At 37.3% G+C, this 19,169-nt stretch overlaps 8 protein-coding genes across 8 annotated transcripts; 6 read left to right on the top strand and 2 right to left on the bottom strand. All coding sequences in view use genetic code 12, as the record gives it.

The window, feature by feature from the left end:
* Window positions 1-241: 241 nt before the first annotated feature.
* SDA1 (Severe Depolymerization of Actin) lies at window positions 242-2,485 on the top strand (the record flags this gene model as incomplete). Its single annotated transcript, XM_001525255.2, has 1 exon — window positions 242-2,485. One exon carries the CDS (start codon window positions 242-244, stop codon window positions 2,483-2,485), a length of 2,244 nt encoding a protein of 747 aa, XP_001525305.2.
* Window positions 2,486-2,806: 321 nt separating this feature from the next.
* On the bottom strand, window positions 2,807-3,514 carry HMO1 (high mobility group protein; the record flags this gene model as incomplete). Its single annotated transcript, XM_001525254.1, has 1 exon — window positions 2,807-3,514. One exon carries the CDS (start codon window positions 3,512-3,514, stop codon window positions 2,807-2,809), a length of 708 nt encoding a protein of 235 aa, XP_001525304.2.
* A 1,347-nt stretch (window positions 3,515-4,861) lies between these two features.
* On the top strand, window positions 4,862-5,830 carry PVL30_002727 (uncharacterized protein; the record flags this gene model as incomplete). The annotated part of the gene is made up of 1 exon (XM_001525253.2): window positions 4,862-5,830. The coding sequence occupies one exon, from the start codon at window positions 4,862-4,864 to the stop codon at window positions 5,828-5,830; it is 969 nt and encodes a 322-aa protein (XP_001525303.2).
* Window positions 5,831-7,209: 1,379 nt separating this feature from the next.
* Window positions 7,210-10,050, top strand: ADE3 (tetrahydrofolate synthase; the record flags this gene model as incomplete). The annotated part of the gene is made up of 1 exon (XM_001525252.2): window positions 7,210-10,050. The coding sequence occupies one exon, from the start codon at window positions 7,210-7,212 to the stop codon at window positions 10,048-10,050; it is 2,841 nt and encodes a 946-aa protein (XP_001525302.1).
* An 890-nt stretch (window positions 10,051-10,940) lies between these two features.
* PVL30_002725 (uncharacterized protein) lies at window positions 10,941-11,513 on the top strand (the record flags this gene model as incomplete). The annotated part of the gene is made up of 1 exon (XM_001525251.1): window positions 10,941-11,513. One exon carries the CDS (start codon window positions 10,941-10,943, stop codon window positions 11,511-11,513), a length of 573 nt encoding a protein of 190 aa, XP_001525301.1.
* A 465-nt stretch (window positions 11,514-11,978) lies between these two features.
* On the bottom strand, window positions 11,979-12,857 carry RRP36 (rRNA biogenesis protein rrp36; the record flags this gene model as incomplete). Its single annotated transcript, XM_001525250.2, has 1 exon — window positions 11,979-12,857. One exon carries the CDS (start codon window positions 12,855-12,857, stop codon window positions 11,979-11,981), a length of 879 nt encoding a protein of 292 aa, XP_001525300.2.
* Window positions 12,858-15,494: 2,637 nt separating this feature from the next.
* On the top strand, window positions 15,495-17,509 carry LSC2 (succinate--CoA ligase beta chain; the record flags this gene model as incomplete). Its single annotated transcript, XM_001525249.2, has 2 exons — window positions 15,495-15,527; window positions 16,298-17,509. The coding sequence occupies 2 exons, from the start codon at window positions 15,495-15,497 to the stop codon at window positions 17,507-17,509; spliced, it is 1,245 nt and encodes a 414-aa protein (XP_001525299.2).
* A 638-nt stretch (window positions 17,510-18,147) lies between these two features.
* PUP2 (proteasome component pup2) lies at window positions 18,148-18,915 on the top strand (the record flags this gene model as incomplete). The annotated part of the gene is made up of 1 exon (XM_001525248.2): window positions 18,148-18,915. The coding sequence occupies one exon, from the start codon at window positions 18,148-18,150 to the stop codon at window positions 18,913-18,915; it is 768 nt and encodes a 255-aa protein (XP_001525298.2).
* Between the last annotated feature and the right edge of the window lie 254 nt (window positions 18,916-19,169).

The raw sequence follows: 19,169 nt of genomic DNA, 5'->3' as shown, positions 1-19,169 counted from the left end.
TAAATTGAAGTGTAGAATGCAATCTGCGGGTACGATAAGATAAAGCGCTACCTCTTTTTCATGCATCGCAGGGCATCGCTTTATGAAAGTTTAATAAAATTTAGTAACGCAAAGAAAATGGATGAGATTATCAACAATCTCTTTCTCCTTCAACACTAACAAAACACCTTTATTTTTTATTTTTTTTTAGTGGTATTGCTAATCTTATTGTTATTCTTATTTTAGAATATAGCTATCAGGAATGGGTAAACTTAGGAGAGCTGCTGTGCTCCCAACAAACATTATTTTGTTACAAAATGTTGTGAAAAAAGATCCAGAATCTTACCATGAAGAATTTTTACAACAATATTCGCATTATGAATCGCTTCGAGATTTATATTTGGAAAACCCCACTGGAACAGACTCCAACTCCACAACAGAGTTTATTGAGCTTATTGGATTTCTTTCGGCAGTATGTAGCTGTTATCTGAAAGAGACTGCCAATTTTCCTGAAGAGTTGAAAACTATATTACTTGCTAATCATCGAAACCTTGCACCAGAGTTACGTGAAAAGATCATTCAATGTTTGACAATGTTGAGAAATAAAGATATAATCACGGCTGAAAGTTTGATCCAAACGATTTTTCCGTTGTTGACCGCATATGCTACAGGTGCAAGTCATGCTGGATTGCATGTAAAGCAAATGAGGCGTCAAATTTACTCTACATTAATTTCGCTTTTGAAATCTGTTAATACTGGTACAAAAAACCAGCGATTAAATAAATCTACCCAAGCATTGTTGTTTAACTTATTGGAGCAAAAAGATACTCAAGGTTTATGGGCAACAAAAGTCACTAGAGAGTTATGGAGAAGGGGTATTTGGGATGATTCACGAACAGTTGAAATCATGACTCAAGCTGCCTTGCACCCAGATGCCAAAGTTGCTATTGCTGGTGCCAAGTTCTTTTTGGGTGCAGATAAGGAAAGAGAAGAGAATTTTGAAGATGATTCGAGTGATGAAGATGGGTTTGATATGAGTGCGTTGAAGCACAAGATGGAAGTGAATAAGAAATCATCAAGGAGAGGAAAAAAATTGGAACAAGCGGTGAAACAAATGAAGAAGAAGCTGAGTGCCAAGCATTCAGCAACGTATTTGAATTTCTCAGCTATCCATTTGCTAAGAGACCCACAAGGCTTTGCTGAACAATTATTTGATAACCATTTGAGCTCCAAGAATAGCAACAAGTTTGATCTTGATCAGAAAATCATGTTTATGAATCTTATTTCGAGGTTGATCGGTACCCACAAATTGATTGTTTTGGGTATTTACACGTTTTTCTTGAAATACCTTACACCAAAACAAAGAAACGTTACTCAAATTATGGCTGCAGCTGCACAAGCCTCGCACGATTTGGTGCCACCAGAAAACATTGAGATTGTTGTGAGAAAGATTGCCAATGAGTTTGTTAGTGATGGTGTTGCTGCAGAAGTTGCTTCCGCTGGTATAAATACTATACGTGAAATCTTGGCACGTGCTCCGTTAGCCATTGATGCTCCATTGCTTCAGGATTTGACTGAATATAAAGGATCCAAGTCTAAAGCAGTAATGATGGCTGCAAGGTCATTGATCTCGTTATACAGAGAAATTGCTCCGGAGATGTTGCTCAGAAAAGATCGTGGAAAGACTGCAAGTATGGAACTTCAAAAGGGAGACAAGAGTAAACCTAGAGGTCCTCAATATGGTGTTGAACAAAGTGTTACTGGAATTCCAGGATTGGAGTTGTTGGCAAAATGGAAGGAAGAGCAAGGGATCAATGGAGACGAAGATGAAAACGATGATGCCAACTGGGAAGTTGACGATGAGGATGGAGGTGATGGAAGCGATGTAGAAGGTGACTGGGTAACTGTTGAATCGGATAAAGAAATTGAAATCTCAGACAGTGAGGATGAAAAAGAAGCGGATGGAAAGGATGAGGATTCAGAGTTGGAGTTGTCTTCTGATGAGGAGGAGGAGGAGGAGAAGGGAGAGGATAGTGACGACAACGAAAGGCCAAGAAAGAAGCAAAAACTTCAAGAACCAGTTCAGGCTGCAAAATCTGCTCAAGATGCCATGAACGAATTGCTTTCCAATAGGATCTTGACTCCTGCTGATTTTGCCAAGTTGGAAGAGTTGCGGACCGAGGCAGGTGTATCAAAATTGATGGGTATTTCCAACGAGGATGCAGTGGACTCTACTTCGTTGGTTGGAAAAGTCAAGTATAAGCAATTGAGAGAAGAGAGAATTGCGCAAGCTAAGGAAGGTAAGGAAGATCGTGAGAAGTTTGGTTCTAGAAAGGGTAAACGTGATGCACCACATTCCACTACAAACAAGGAGAAGGCGAGAAAGAAGAATTTCGTCATGATGATTCACAAAAAGGCAGTGCAAGGAAAGCAAAAATTGTCACTACGTGATAGACAAAAGGTGCTTCGTGCACATATAGACAAACAGAAAAAGAAAGGAAAGTAAGTTTTGTTAAGCTAGAGTTAGTGATGGTTATAGTTTATATATTTACTCAAAGTAATACAGATAGTATAAACTGAATTGAACTAGAATAAAACAAGAGAAGAAAAGAAAGGAAAGGAAAATAATGGGAAGAAAGTTGTAGTAGAAAAAAAAACAAGTGATTTTTGTTGTTGTAATAATAAAGGAAAGGAGGAAAATAAATTGTAAAAAAAAAGAATGGTTCGAAAATGGTTCGAACATGGTTGGGAAATGGTTGGGACATAGATGGGAAAACAAAAGGCAGATAATTCAAACCGAAATATTGTAAAGGGTTCACTTTCCCCATTAGTTTGAAGACTTTTTCTTTTTTTCCTTCTTATCAGACTTTTCCTTCTTCTTTCTCTTTTTGTCCTTTTCGTCTTGAGATGCAGATGGAGCGGCAGATTGCTCATTTACTTCCTCAACGGTGGTTTCCTCAATTTTGGGGCTATCCAAATTGTCAGTGCCGGATGCAGTCCTTTGATGAGGAGGTACGTATGGAGTACCATCTTTCAAGCTTTGATCGTATTTTGCCTTTTCGACAATGTACTTTTTCATTTCCTCATCATACTTGTTCTTCCATTTGGCTTTTTCCTCTGGTGAGATGCTTTCCCAATGGTCCTTGATAGTTTGGTTCATATCAATTGCATTCATATTTGGCAAGTTTTTCTTTTTCCTTTCCTCGGCAACTCTCTTACGAATGTCAAAGCTGTAGGCAAAGTACATGGTCAATGGTTTCTTGGGTGCGTTGGGATCTTTTTCAGCCTTCTTCTTCTTCTTGGAAGTTTCTCCGTTGGGTTCTTCCAACTCACGCTTGACACCAGCAGTTGCTTGAGCAGCAACTTTCATGGCTTCTTGTATTTCGTGCAATTGCTCGGCTGTGACATCTTCTTCGCCGCCGGTTGCTACTTTGTAAAAGTCAATTGCGGCATTGGCAGCTTCCAGAGCAGCCTTGGACAACTCAAAGAGCGACGCAACCAAAGTATCTTTGGTGATTTTCAATTCTGATGACATTGTAATTTATCGTGTATCCTTTATTTAATTTTGGTTTGTTTTGTTTTGGTTTTGGTTTGTGTAAGGAAAAAAAAATCAGTCAAGACGTGTAAGATTGTGCTGCTGGTAGTGCTGGTGGTGGGCTCTGCAGTGGTGTGTTGTGCAGTTTGGTCGAGGTATTTGTTTTTTTTTTGGTACCAAGTGGTGAGAAATTTAAGAGGGGGGAGGAGAGGAGGAGAGGAGAAGGAGGGGGGGTGAAAAGGTGTTGAGACTGATGAGGGAATTCTCGCTCCCTTTTAAAGATTTTTGTTTTCTTGTTTTTTTTGCTCCGACCGTTCGTCTGGCTGCCCGCGTTAACTTCCTCCCATACACCAACTCTCTCTTTTTTTCTTTCGTCCACTCTCTCTCTACATGGCTAGAACTACACCACGACCCTAGCGCGCGCTTTTTCGGTAAAACAAAGAAGAAGCAAAAATAGTAAAAAAAAAAAGAGTATACAAAATACAAATAGTGCAAGTGCTCGACCATTCTTTTTCGTCTATTGTTTTCCATTTCTGTTTCCAGCTCTTTATTTTAATGACTTACATGTTTACATTTTGTTAGTTGTTTTCTGTTTGTTGTTTGTTAACCGTTAATTTTTTTTATATATATTTCTTTCGTCTTTTGACTTTTGTATCGTATCCATTTGGGGCGCGTGGCTCGAGAATCTTTTGCCGAATGGAATCGTATCACATTGTTTGTTGTGGTTTCGTGACTCTCTCTCTCTCACTCTCTCTGTCTGTGTGTGTCTGTATGTGTGCGCGCCAGATAAATAAAGACGAGGAAATTTATGGTCGTTCATGGCACGAAAATTTACATCTATGTAAATATATATAGTATAGACTTTTCTTCTCCGCCTTTTGATTTCTCTTTCCGTTCCCTTAAGTTCCAATTTTTTCCAATTTATTTTACACGCGTCGTTCCTTTCATAGATTGGTAAACGGGTGCTAATACATATTTTATCTAATCGGTATCAGATTGGGATTTTAAAATTTGATGTATTTCTTTTATAACATTTAGCAAAGTATATTTATGTTCCTATTAATGAGTACAGTTCATTAATATGTGATCCATGTTTGTATTTACTTTTCATCACCAAGCACTATATACAATTGTGTTAAATATGGTGGTGGCAGGGCGCTACCGATTTAAACCAATAGTGTATACTCTCTTTTTTCTTCATTTCTTTCACTTTTTAATCTGTTGCAACTCAAACTCAATTGGAGTTATACCTGACTTCACAGTACTTGCGCCAACCTTAACTTCTAAACTGTAATTGATCTTGTTTTTTATTTCTTTACTAATTTTTATTTTTCTTTCGTCAAGATCATGATCAAACGGATACTCCAGAATCACAAATACGTCATAACATGTCCTGGACAAGGGATTGTACGACTAGGTCTTCTTGAACCTAACAAGAAGTATTTGCCATTGATGAAAGACTACCTAGATGAAGTTGACGAAGCATTGGGCCAAAACTTTTCCCAACACTTATTTATCAACAATGCGAGTAATAAAGTTGTTGCTGATTTTACGATGCAAACAACACTGGATGCTCAACCAGCTATTCTTGCTTCGACATACATTATTCTGAAGTTATTTGAACATGTTCATGCAATTGGTTTGGCCGAAAATGCAAAGTATATTTTGGGACATTCGTTGGGTGAGTATACTGCATTGACATTAGCCGGAGTATTAGACTTGACCACTGCTGTACAATTGGTACGACTACGAGGGCAATTAATGGAAACATTGGTTCAAAATCAGAACGATAAGGCAGAGTATGGTATGATAGCCCTCTTGGTTCGTCCCAACTTTGTTAATGATGTGATAGATTTGGCCAAGGAGCAAGGAATCTTGGGCAATATAAATTCACAGTCGCAAATTGTGCTTTCAGGACAAATGTGTAGAATTGAAGAGTTTACTAAGCTCGAAAGTTTACAAAGGAAGAGAGCAATTTTAAAAGCTATAAAACTACCAGTCTCCATACCATTTCACAATAGCATTTTGGAAGCAATCGTGCCTGAGTTGGAGTCATTTGTAGAAGGCAAAGTGCAGGAGCAGAAAGTACCCATTGTACTGAACTTGGATGGAGATGTAACTACAGTGGCTTCAGATACATTAAAGAGAACTTTGAAGGCAAATTACAACCCAGTCCAATGGTGGAAATCAATGGCTCGTATATGTGATGCCGGATTAGAAGGAGTTGTCAATTTAGGACCTGGTGATGTTGTTCATAACATCAATTCCAAATTCAAGATCAATAACGTATTGATAGACGAAGTTGCAAAAATGTAAATAATAAGAGTTAGTCGCATAATTTGCTAAATGTTTTCTATTCCATCTTTTGATCCCTCTGCCATCAATGTTAGAGAGAGAGAGAGAGAGAGAGAGAGAGAGAGAGAGAGTCTATGTGTGTGTGTGTACGTTTTTGCTTCCTTCAACTTTGTAATTTGTCTTGCAAGGTGCAACTCTCTTGATCTAATCTAATCTCATAATCTCGTTATGGAAAGCATTCTGCTACTATTTTCCCCTCTTCCCTCCTTCCAAAAACAAAAAAAAAAGTAAAGATAAAAAAAAAAAAAGATAAAACGATCCATTCATCGCGTCTCCTATTTTTTAGTTTGACTTCTTTGTTCCAATTTGTCTCTCTGTCTCACTGTTTTGTGATTATTCAATTAAACAAAGCTTCTCTTATCCATAATTTTGATAAAGAGAAACAAATACAACAAATTAGATAGAGCCAAAAAAATTGAAGAAAAATGCAATAACAAGATATATATATATATGTACAAAGACCAAATAATCAGTACCCGTGTCTAGTAGTTACTCACTCGATCTTATGAAACCATTAAATTACTAGAAAGAAATAAATATTAAAAGAGAACTCAACTCATCTTGTTAATAGTCGCAGGAGTCAAAAATCAAACAATAAACAAAACTGAAAAAAAAAAAAAAAAAAAAGGTTGAAAGAGTTGAAAAATGGCTTGTGCAATTTATCTCTATTGTCCAAGTATGCAAATTGGCACACCTACACTTACACTTACACCTACGCCTACGCCTATTCTTTTCGTTCTCTCGAAACTATTTCCAATAAACAACCGGTTTAGGCGTTATGATTCATACGTCGCACGGCCCTCCTTTTCTGCATTGCGTCCTTTCTCTTCTTATCCCTCCCCACGTTTAACACAATTATTTGTAGTCCACCTCCTTCTACCTCCTACCTCCAATCCCGCCCGTACAGTAAATTTTACTTATTACGTCGTAGCTGCAATCAACTGATTAATGGATTTCAAAAAATTTTCATTTTCATTACTTATTTTTTTCATTAAATTCTTCAACTCTTTTTTTTTTACTTTTCTTCTTTTCCTCTTTTCCTCTTTTCTCTATCCCTTTTCCCATATTCTTTAAGCCAAAACTTCTTTGATTTTTTTCCACCCTTTTGAAAAAACTACAACTAAACCAAATAGGTTAAACCATTTGCTTTCTTAGAAAGAAAAAAAAAACAATTGTTTCATTCTAGTTTTGAATTTAGTTTAAATTTTTGTTTTTAATTTTTCATTATTATTATTATTATTATTGATATTATTGTTGTGGTTCTTCTTTGGCAAAATTGAAAAGAAATATTCGAAAAAATATATCTATATACATACTTAAAAAAAAAAAAGAGAGAAGAAATGGTTGCACAGATTATTGATGGTAAGAACATAGCTTTGGAGCTTCGTCACAAGATCCACGATGAAATCGCTCAACTTCAGCTCAAACATGCCGATTTCAAACCACATTTGACCATTATTCAAGTTGGTGCAAGACAAGACTCCTCGACCTACGTCAAAATGAAGTTGAAGGCAGCCGAGGAAGCCAGCATCGAATGCAATATCATCAACTTACCAGAAGAAACCACTGAGTTTGAGTTGTTGAGTCAAGTAGCCAAATTGAACAGCTCTTTGGATGTTGACGGTATCTTGGTCCAATTGCCATTGCCCAGCCACATTGACGAAACAAAGGTCACCAATGCTGTGTTGGCTGACAAAGACGTTGATGGATTTGGACCATTCAATGTTGGCGAATTGGCTAAAAAGGGTGGTGAACCAACATTCTTGCCATGTACACCAAAGGGAATCATGCACATGTTGAAAGTTTCGGGTGTTGATGTTGAGGGTAAAAATGCCGTTGTTTTGGGAAGATCCGATATTGTTGGAAAGCCAATTGCCAACTTGTTAACCAAGGCTAATGCCAATGTCACTATTTGCCACTCTAGAACTTCAATTGACCAAGTCAAAAAGTACCTCGCTGAAGCCGACATTGTTGTCGCAGCGATTGGCCGACCAGAATTCGTCAAGGGCGATTGGTTGAAACCAGGTGCAGTGGTTATTGATGTTGGTACAAACTTTATCCCTGACTCAACAAAGAAATCTGGCCAAAGAATGGTGGGTGACGTAGAGTTTGAATCGGCAAAGGAAAAAGCCGAATTAATCACTCCAGTGCCAGGTGGCGTGGGTCCAATGACTGTAGCATGTCTTTTGGAAAATGTCATTATTGCTGCAAAAAACCACTACAAGGCCAACAATGAAACACCAAAATTCACCAACCCTTTAAAATTGAACTTGCAAAAACCTGTTCCTTCAGACTTTGAAATCTCTCGTGCACAACAACCAAAGCGTATAACCCAAGTTGCCGAAGAAGCCGGCATCTTGGACTCTGAGTTGGAGCCATTTGGCTTTTACAAAGCAAAAGTCTCATTGGATATTTTGAAACGTTTGAACAACAAGAATAACGGTAAATACGTCTTGGTTACTGGTATCACACCTACACCTTTGGGTGAAGGTAAATCAACTACAACTGTTGGTTTGGCACAAGCTCTTGGTGCCCACTTGAACAAAAACGTTTTTGCCAATGTTAGACAACCATCAATGGGTCCAACATTTGGTATCAAAGGTGGTGCTGCTGGTGGTGGTTACTCACAAGTCATTCCTATGGATGAGTTCAACATGCATGTCACTGGTGATATCCACGCCATTACAATGGCCAACAATTTGTTAGCTGCTGCTATCGACACAAGAATGTTCCATGAGTCTACACAAAAAGATGGTCCATTGTACAAGAGATTGGTACCTGAAAAGAAGGGTAAGAGGGCATTTACCAGATCAATGCTCAAGAGATTGGAAAAATTGGGAATCAACAAGACTGATCCTAATGAATTGACACCAGAAGAGATTACTGCGTTTGCAAGATTGGATATCGACCCAGAATCAATTACTTGGAGAAGAGTTGTTGATTGTAATGATAGATTCTTGAGAGGTATCACTGTGGGTCAAGCACCAACCGAAAAGGGATTTACTAGAGCTACAGGTTTCGATATTACTGTTGCTTCAGAATGTATGGCTATCTTGGCATTGGCCAACTCATTGGAAGATATGAGAGAGAGATTGGGTAAGATGGTTATTGGATCATCAAAAGCTGGTGTTCCAGTTACTTGTGAAGATATCGGATGTGCCGGTGCATTGACTGCATTGTTGAAGGATGCCATCAAGCCAAACATTATGCAAACATTGGAAGGAACTCCAGTATTTGTTCATGCTGGTCCTTTTGCAAACATCTCCATTGGTGCCTCTTCGATATTGGCAGACAAAATGGCTTTGAAATTAGCTGGTACTTCTGCTGACTTGACTCCTGAAGAAAGAAAAGAGCAAGAAGGTTATGTTGTTACCGAAGCTGGATTCGACTTTACAATGGGTGGTGAAAGATTTATCAACATCAAATGTAGATCAAGTGGATTGGTACCCGATGTTATTGTTATTGTGGCTACTGTGCGTGCATTGAAAGTTCACGGTGGTGGTCCCGAAGTCAAGGCAGGTGCTCCATTGGCTCCAGAATATACACAGGAAAATGTGGAATTGTTGAGAAGTGGTTGTTCTAACTTGGCCAAGCACATTGCCAATGCCAAATCGTATGGCTTGCCAGTTGTTGTGGCCATCAACAAGATGTCTTCTGACACTGATAAGGAGCATCAAGTTATTAAAGAGGAGGCATTGAAAGCTGGAGCTGCTGATGCCATCGTTTCAAACCACTGGGAAGAAGGTGGTAAGGGTGCTGTTGACTTGGCCAATGGTGTTATTGAGGCTGCTAACAGAACAGATAAGAACTTTAATTTCCTTTATGGTCTCGAACCTTCTGTTGAGGACAAGATTGCCACCATTGCTAAAGAGATGTATGGTGCCGGTGAGGTTGAATTCTTACCAGAAGCTCAAAAGAAGATTGACTTGTACACCAAGCAAGGTTTTGGTAAATTGCCAATCTGTATTGCAAAGACACAATACTCATTGTCCCATGATGCTGCGTTGAAAGGTGTTCCTACAGGATTCAAATTCCCAATCAGGGATGTTAGAGCCTCGATTGGTGCTGGATACTTGTACGCTTTGGCTGCTGAGATTCAAACCATTCCAGGTTTACCAACTCATTGTGGTTTCATGAATGTGGAAGTCAATGAGGATGGTGAAATTGATGGTCTTTTCTAGATGTAAAAGAAGGAAAGAAAGTCAAACAAAATAAAAATAAAATAAAAATAAAAAATAAAAATAAAAACAAAGATAAAGATAAAGAAAGGTGCAAGTGTTGATTGAAGTTAAAGCACATTACATTAAAACTTATTCAACCCAGTTTTAACGAAGTTATGATAAATTCATTTATAAATCCATTGATTCATTCAACCGATACAAGAGCTGTATATACATATATATATATATGTATATATATATATGTTCTACGTATTTTGGTTTTTACTGTATAGTTCAACACATATAATAGATATTTGAAATTCTTGATAATGGCGTATGATCTGGTTTAGCATCCAGGACAAATGAAAAAAAAAAAGACCTCTTTGTTTCAGCAGAAGTTGTATTTTATATTTGGTTATTTGTTTCTCCTTTCTTTTGCTTGTTATCTAAAATAAACATTTAGCAACTATACAATCCAAGGAAGAGAGAATGGAGAAAAACAAAAATTGGTTGAATGAAGAACAATAAAACGGAGCGAGCGAAATTTGTGAGACAATCCGAGTTTTGGAAGAAGAAGAAGAAGAAGAAAAAGAAAAAATTCAAAATCATAATCTTCTATAGTCTCACACAAATATACAGACACACACACACACGTTGGCTTTGAGATTGCAATTCAAAAATCAACAGATTTCATCAAAGATTAGTACAATTTCAAACGAAACACACTCAATTGAAAGCGACCCTCATAACTAATTTTCCTTCTTTGTGTTTTTTTTTTCTGGTTCATTTGTAATTTATAAAAGCAAAGACATAGAAGTAAAAGAATAATTAGGAAAAACTGACATCAAGAAAAGAGAGAACAATAATAATAATCTTAAATCCATACAATATAATAAATTCAATCAATCATCATGTATAGGCAATTGATTCAAAAGGCATCACCTCTTGTGCAAAGAGGAGTGTTGTTAAACAGGACGGCACCAGTCACTGTTGCTCAGACTGTTCGTTATTTTGCCCAACCAGCCTTATTCAAACCATCTGTCATTGCCACATTAAACAAAGTCAATAGATTAGCTAATTATACCTCGATCAGATCCATCTCCAAATTATCAGAGTCAAAAGAGGCAACGCCATATGACTATGCCAAGGTGAAGGCCATAGTCTCCAATCCTGAGAAACACCCAGACTCAATCTTGGTTGATGTAAGAGAACCAGTCGAATTTCAAGAGGGACATATACCTGGAGCAATCAATTTGCCATTCAAGAGTAGTCCTGGTGCCTTGAGTTTAAACCAAGAAGAGTTCCAAGATACATTTGGGTTTGACAAGCCAGATAAGGAGAAAGAGTTGGTTTTCTACTGTCTTGGTGGCGTGAGGTCTACTGCGGCTGAAGAGTTGGCCAATACTTTTGGATATGAAAAGAGAGGCAACTACAAAGGTTCATATGAAGATTGGGTTTCTAACGAAAACCAAGCAAAGAAGTAAGCTTTTTCATTTCGGAATGCAGGGCAAGAATAATCTGTATAAGTTTTTATTTATTTGCTTATTTGCTTATTTGCTAGTTTGCTTGTTTGATTTTGCTTCTTGCTTTAAATTGGGAAGCAACTGGTGAAGAGGATAAAAGAATAGAGAAAAGGTCGGCCTTGAAAGTCTTAAAGAGAGAAGGAAAAGAAAGAAAATGAGTGGGAGATGTTTCTTTCTGGATTTTTATAATAGTTAATCACTTGATATTTTATTTTTTTTTAATTTATCAGTTTCATTGTATATTGGACACTACATATACATATATGTATATATGTATATATGTATATATGTATAAAGAATAATGGGTCTTGTTAAGTAGATGAATGTATCTGTTCTTTTCTACTCATTTAATTTGCCATCTGGTATTGGTCTTTTTTTATTTTACTTTGTTTGTTTTTGGTTATTTCTTTCTGGCTTGACTTGTTGCTAATTCAGAGGTCTAAATTCCAATTGCCTAAATTCCTTACCCAATCTCTTCTTCCTCTTTCTTTCCATAGCTCTTTCTCTTTGCTTAGGTTTCATGCTGTCGAATTTAGCCTTTTGCAAAATCTTGCGCTTATCGCTACGTTTCAAAAAGTGAGGCTGGCTCGACTTGCCTTCCTTAACATTTTGGTATTGTTTCTTCTTGTACTCTTTCAATATCAGGTTCTCCAAGTCTCTATTTTTCAAGCTGTCCATTCGTGACTTTAGTGATTGTAATTGCAATCTAATCTCCTCTTTTTCAGACTCGTTGAGCTTGGATTTCTTGTCCTTTAGTATCGACTCCATATTGGCAATCTCCTGCTTTCTATATTCATCCAAGAATGCATAATTCTTACGAGCTTGATTCAAATCTGCTTTACCATATGCAGCGTCGAATCTGATATCTGAATGCAAAGTTTGCGATTTGCGTGAGGGAAGTCCTGGGATATCACGGATTCGTGAGACTGGTTTCTTTGTTGAAGACACTGCCGGTGCATGTTTGCTTCTCTTCTTATTGGTAGGTTGAGATGAGCTCGAAGTTTCTTCCGGTGCTGAGTCTGAGTCTGAGTCTGATTCATAGTCCCGCTGTGAACGTCGCAGTTGTTCTTGTTTCAATCGAGCCTGGGCCCTATTGAGTGCTCCAAAGGAAATACTAGCCATCTCATCGTCAACATCATGTTCATTTTCATGTTCGTTTTCTTCACTACCACTTCCACTCTCACTATTTTCGTTGTCACTGTTTAGTGAAGTCTGTTCCTTGCCTCTTTTGTATCTGTAGTCAAATTCATTTTCAAATGATTCATCATCTTCAAAAGAGGGTTTAATTCTATCTCGTCTGGGCATTATATTTATGAGTATGAGTATTGAAGTTCTGTAAAAAAAAAAAAAAAAAAAAAAATTAAAGATGATATTCAAAGGATGTGTGTTAAAAAGAAAAGCTGGTTACCTGATGTACATCACCATCGCTAGCACGGAATTATTTACTCTTTTTTTTCTTTTTCTCTTCTTCGTTTTTTCTTCTCTTCTTTATTTTTTTTCTCTCTCACGCTCTCTCTCTCTCTATTTGATACGGCGCGCTGAGTGTGTAAAAAGAAGAGAGAACGAGAAGAAATTCTGTTTAAATACAAGATGTCTGCAAGCAAGCGATAATGAATCTTTCCATACTTGGAGTAGCATCTTCATTGCTTTCAAGATAAGTGGGTGGTCCCTCGAGAAGGAAAACTAAAATTGATATTGACTTAAAAGTGTAAAATTAGATTTAAAATAGAGTGTAAAATAAAGTATGTTAGTTGTTCTAATTTTTTTTTATTTTTTTTGGTGAATGTTGGTTGCAAAACTTTTCTACACCTCAACTATTTCCTATTTTTTGTTTCCTTTATTTTATATCACATGCTTAATATCACATGCTTAATATCACGTGTTTCATATTTTGTAATTTTTTTTTGCTCTCTCTCATTTCTTTGTCTCATACATCATATATAACAATTTCAAAAGAGATATCTACAATACAATTTGCAGCACTATCTCGTTCTCCGGGGTCGGTGTTTCCGGACGAGTGTGGTGCTTCTTTGTTTCTTCTCTTAACATTTTTTTCACCCAACCACTCACCCCCCCTCCCCGACAACAACAGTAACAAGACGAAAGTTAATAATAGTAATAATAGTAATAATAATAATAAGGAAAGGATCACAGAAACGAGAGGTCACATTATATTCAGTATTTGGGACCTTGAGTGATGAATCGTTAGAATTGCGTCGTAACAGAGATGTATCAGAGATGTATCAGAGATGTATCAGAGATGTATCAGAGATGTATCAGAGATGTATCAGAGATGTATCAGAGATGTATCAGAGATGTATCAGAGATGTATCAGAGATGTATCAGAGATGTATCAGAGATGTATCAGAGATGTATCAGAGATGTATCAGAGAAGTATCAGAGATATATCGGAGTCGGTGAATTCATATTTTAAAGATGTTAAACTGTTGTGGCTCCATATACTTTACTTTATAAAAAGTAGAAAAATAAAATTATAAAATACCGGGTCCCTTTGTCCCGGGGGGAGTTGATAGACCATACCTCGGACTTTCCGGGTGCCTCTCATCGTCATAACCACCGTTGGCTTTATTATATTCAGAATTTTCCCCTCTTTTTCTTTCTCTTTTTCTCTTGTTTTTTTGTGTTCGTTTGTTTTCTTTCCCTCCCCCCCCCCCTTACGGCGTTTTATTGCGTTGGAATAATTAGTATTTCGACTTTGCTAACAGTATTTTATTTTTATTTTTTTTACTTTATTTATTTTTTTTTCGAGGGGAAGAGGGGAAGAGGGGAGGGGGAATTGGTGGAACTAAAGTTGAGCAAACTGAGGGCGGGTTATAAGGGGAAGTCGACCGAATCGTGTGTTTTGCCGTACCGTTAGTCGAAGTAATTGGTGAAATTGTTGTGTGAGATGTGTGAGAGTGAGAAAGAAAGAAAGAAAGAAAGTAGAAACTTTGGGGTGGGTTGAAACAAAAACTATTGAAAGCAACTTTTGTCACATTAAAGAGTATCAGATAGAGAAGGTGTGTTTTACAAAAATAGTAGGTTTTTACAACTGAGTTGTAGTCTCCATTTCCAGATCAAATCCATTTATGTCTGGCCATCGAAACAATTTTTTTTTCTTTTTTACTTTTCGAAAAGACAATCCTGTACTAATTTTGAATTTTCTTCTTTTCTCTTTCCTCTTTATTATTTTTCAGAAAGGGAAAAGGCTAAGCTACGGTTGTAAAAGACTGCCAGCGATTATGAATGAAAGTGGGGTTAGTTAATAGTAGTAGGACTCAAGTAAAGCTTTGCGGAGGTATAGAATACGATGGTATAAAGTGGAGTGGAGTGGAGCAAAGACGAGAAACAGTTGAGTGTAGTTGAAGTGTGGGAAACGCGACATGATATTGCATTGATAATACTTGATGTAAACCTTTTCTTTTGGGTTATATATATATATATTATTTAGGTTGGTTGGTCTTTACCGATCTTGACACCCACCCATAACAACGTTTCTGTTAAACAAAAGTGAAAGTAGTGAGCAGCATCTTTCTTTTGTTGGCAAAATAAAAAATAAAAAATAAAAAAAATAAAAAATAATTTTTTTTTTTAATCCCGATTTTCCATTCACAACATTTTTTCCCATTTCAATTTCCCTCACACTGCTATTATTCTCTGCTTCTTACGTCTCTTCTTTTTTTTTTTTTTGCTTTTAAGGAAGAAGAAGAAGAAGAAGAAAAAAAAACATCAAAACCAAAAAAACTCAATCTTTCTTTTCCATTTTCATTTACCTTTCACACCTATCCATCTGTTTTCTTTTTACCACAATTCAGTTCCATTATATAGACTTGGATTGATCACCTCACCCCCCCCTTTTTTTATTTCCTTCCACTAGAGATAGATACAGATATATATATATAAATATATATACATATATTCATACATTCATACATTCACACCATGTTGTCTAGATCAATTAACCGTTTGTCTAAGGTATGTCAAATTCAATTTCAAAGATACAAACACAGATAAAGATTGATTATGTTTATGTTTTATTGCACGAAATTATTTCCGAGGAGAACAAAAAGAGAATGGGGGAAAGAATAACGGAAAGAATGGGGGAAAAGAAAAGCAGATTTCTTCAACAAGTGGATTATAAGTAGCCACTATCTATACTTGACACGGTCCAACTCCCCTTCTCCCGCCCAGCCTCATTCTCATTCTCATCCTCATCCTCATTCTCAATTTCTGTTATTATTTCAATTCACTTCAAAGCAACTCAATTCAGCTCAATTGAAATTCAAATTCAAATTCAAATTCAAATTCACATACAACTCTAACTCTTTATTCACTTGGACATTGCAAGTTGACTTTTGCTGGAAACACACATCTTTGCTACAAGCACATTTCATTTTAGAAATTTTTGTTAGGCGCACACATTGCACTGTTACGTCTGTGATTGACAGCGAGTGTTGGTAATTAGTGTTTCTTGCGTTTTTTTTATTTTATTTTTTTCTGTTGTTGTTGTTTTTTTTTTTTCCTTCCGTGCTTTTCGTTGCATTTCCCCTCCCTTTTGTGATTATCGGCCTCGGCATCAAATAGCCCGTCCACTCTACTCGCACAACACAGCACAGCACTTTAGCACAGCACTATTTCCATATATTTACACACATACACATATATCTACACACATATACATAATATCGTCTATATTTCTGTCCATATATATATATATACGTATGGTTACTAACATCATTGACTAGGCCGTTGCCAACCAAAAGAGATTCTTATCGCTTCACGAGTACCGTTCCGCTGCTCTTTTGAGCGAGTACGGTGTCCCAATCCCAAGAGGTTACCCAGCCACTACTCCAGAAGGTGCTTTCGATGCTGCCAAGAAATTAGGTACCAGCGAATTGGTCATCAAGGCTCAAGCATTGACCGGTGGTCGTGGTAAAGGTCACTTTGACTCTGGCTTGCAAGGTGGTGTCAAATTGATCTCCTCCGCCGAGGAAGCCAAGGACTTGGCTGGTCAAATGTTGAACCACAAACTTATCACCAAACAAACCGGTGCCGCTGGAAAAGAAGTCACTGCTGTCTACATTGTTGAGAGAAGAGACGCAGACAAGGAGGCTTATGTCGCTATCTTGATGGACAGAGCTAAGCAAACTCCAATGATTGTTGCTTCATCCCAAGGTGGTATGGACATTGAAGGTGTCGCCGAAAAAGACCCATCCGCCATCAAGACCTTCCCAGTCCCATTGGATGCAAACCTTTCTCAAGACAAGGCCACCGAAATTGCCTCTGTCTTGGGCCTTTCAAAAGATGCCATCCCAGAAGCAGCAAAAACCATCCAAGGTCTTTTCAAATGTTTTATCGAACGTGACTGTACCCAAGTTGAAATCAACCCATTGTCAGAAACACCAGACCACAAAGTCTTGGCCATGGATGCCAAATTGGGCTTTGACGACAATGCATCATTCCGTCAAGAAGAAGTTTACTCGTGGAGAGACCCAACCCAAGAAGACCCAAAGGAAGCCGAGGCTGCCAAGTACGGTTTGAACTTTATCAAATTGGACGGTAACATTGCCAACATTGTTAACGGTGCAGGTTTGGCTATGGCTACAATGGATATCATCAAATTGAATGGTGGTGAACCAGCCAACTTTTTGGACTGTGGTGGTACTGCTACCCCAGAAACTATTGAAAAGGCCTTTGAATTGATTTTGTCTGACAAGAAGGTCAATGGTATCTTTGTTAACATCTTTGGTGGTATCGTTAGATGTGACTATGTCGCTAAAGGTTTGATTGCTGCCACAAAGAACTTCCAATTGGAAATCCCAGTCGTTGTTAGATTGCAAGGTACAAACATGGCTGAAGCTAAAAAATTGATTGAAGAATCAGGTTTGAAATTGTTTGCTTTCGAGAACTTGGACTCAGCTGCTGAAAAGATTGTTGAGTTGGCTCCAAAGAACTAAGTTTTGCAAAAGTGAATACACAAAGTAAAAAAGAAAAGAAAAGAAAAGAAACTAGAAGAGAAGAAGGAAAAACTTGAAATGCAAAAAGTTTTCAAAGATGAAAGAGTAGAAAGGTTTGTATGGATTAATACATTTTAGATTATAGAGACTACATTGACTATAGTATATTCGTAGAAGATACTCTGTAGATAATAAAAAAAGAAAAAAAGAAATAAAGAAAAAAGGATGCCATTTTTATTTGGTGAATAGAAGAAAAGAAAAAAATAAACATACACACACTGAGGACGCACAAGAAGAAAAAAAAAAAAAAGAGGAAATGGAAAATGGGAAAAGGAAAAAGTGTACTAAAGTGAATGTGCGAGTGAATGTGCGAGTGAATGTGCGAGTGAATGTGCGAGTGTCGCCACCACCATTACTAAAAGACTCACCACCACTAACTCGATCAGCAATTTATATTGACGAATTGATACAACTACAAGAACGAGATTGTTGCTTCTTTTCTATACAATTGAAAGTATTACCTTCATCTCATTTTTTTTCTCCTTCTGCTTCTTGTCCTCCTAGATTAGACATATCCATATAATAACTTGCATCTACAGCTGCATTTATAAAACTTCAATTATACACAATATTCATAAATGTTCTTAACACGAAGCGAATACGATAGAGGTGTCTCAACATTCTCACCGGAGGGCCGTCTATTCCAAGTCGAATACTCCCTTGAAGCCATCAAGCTCGGCTCTACAGCAATTGGAATACAAACCAGTGAAGGTGTCATCTTGGGTGTTGAAAAGCGTGTTACTTCATCCTTACTCGAATCCAGCTCCATTGAAAAGATTGTTGAAATCGACCACCACATTGGTTGTGCCATGAGTGGATTAACAGCAGATGCACGCTCAATGATTGATCATGCACGTGTACTGAGTCTCACGCATAACTTGTACTACGATGAACAAATTGGTGTTGAGAGCTTGACTCAAAACGTGTGTGACTTGGCATTGAGATTCGGTGAAGGTGCTAGCGGTGAAAAGAGATTAATGTCAAGACCATTTGGAGTTGCACTTTTAATTGCCGGAGTTGATAAACAAAAAGGACCACAATTATACCACGCCGAGCCATCGGGGACTTTTTACAGGTACGAAGCCAAGGCGATTGGTTCAGGAAGTGAAGGTGCTCAAGCAGAATTGAATAACGAATACCACAAGAGTTTGACATTGCAAGAGGCTGAGTTGTTGGCATTGAAGATATTGAAACAAGTAATGGAAGAGAAATTGGACTGTAAAAATGCCCAATTGGCTAGTGTCACTAAAGAAGATGGGTTCAAAATTTATAGCGATGAAAAGACTGATGCCATCATCAAAGTGTTGAATGAGCAAGCAACAGATGAAGACGCATCAATGAGTTAGATCAATAAATGTTTTCATTATTTGAAGAATAAAGAAGAAGAAAAAGAAAAAGAAGAAGAAGAAGAAGAAGAAGAAGAAGAAGAAGAAGAAGAAGAAGAAGAAGAAGAAGAAGAAGAAGAAGATCAAGAAAAAGTTCATGACTCTGAAGAATATTAAAGAAATAATCAAACAGAAATAAAAAAAAAAAACAGAAACAGAAACAGAAACAGAAAATTTCAAAAACTGTATTAAAAGGTCTGTGTATATAAAACCTC

This window comes from Lodderomyces elongisporus, chromosome 3 (assembly GCF_030384665.1).
Source record: "Lodderomyces elongisporus chromosome 3, complete sequence".
Classification (NCBI taxonomy): Eukaryota; Fungi; Ascomycota; class Pichiomycetes; order Serinales; family Debaryomycetaceae; genus Lodderomyces; species Lodderomyces elongisporus.
The sequence above is the reverse complement of the archived record's forward strand: the minus strand, read 5'-3'. Positions and strand labels throughout refer to the sequence as shown.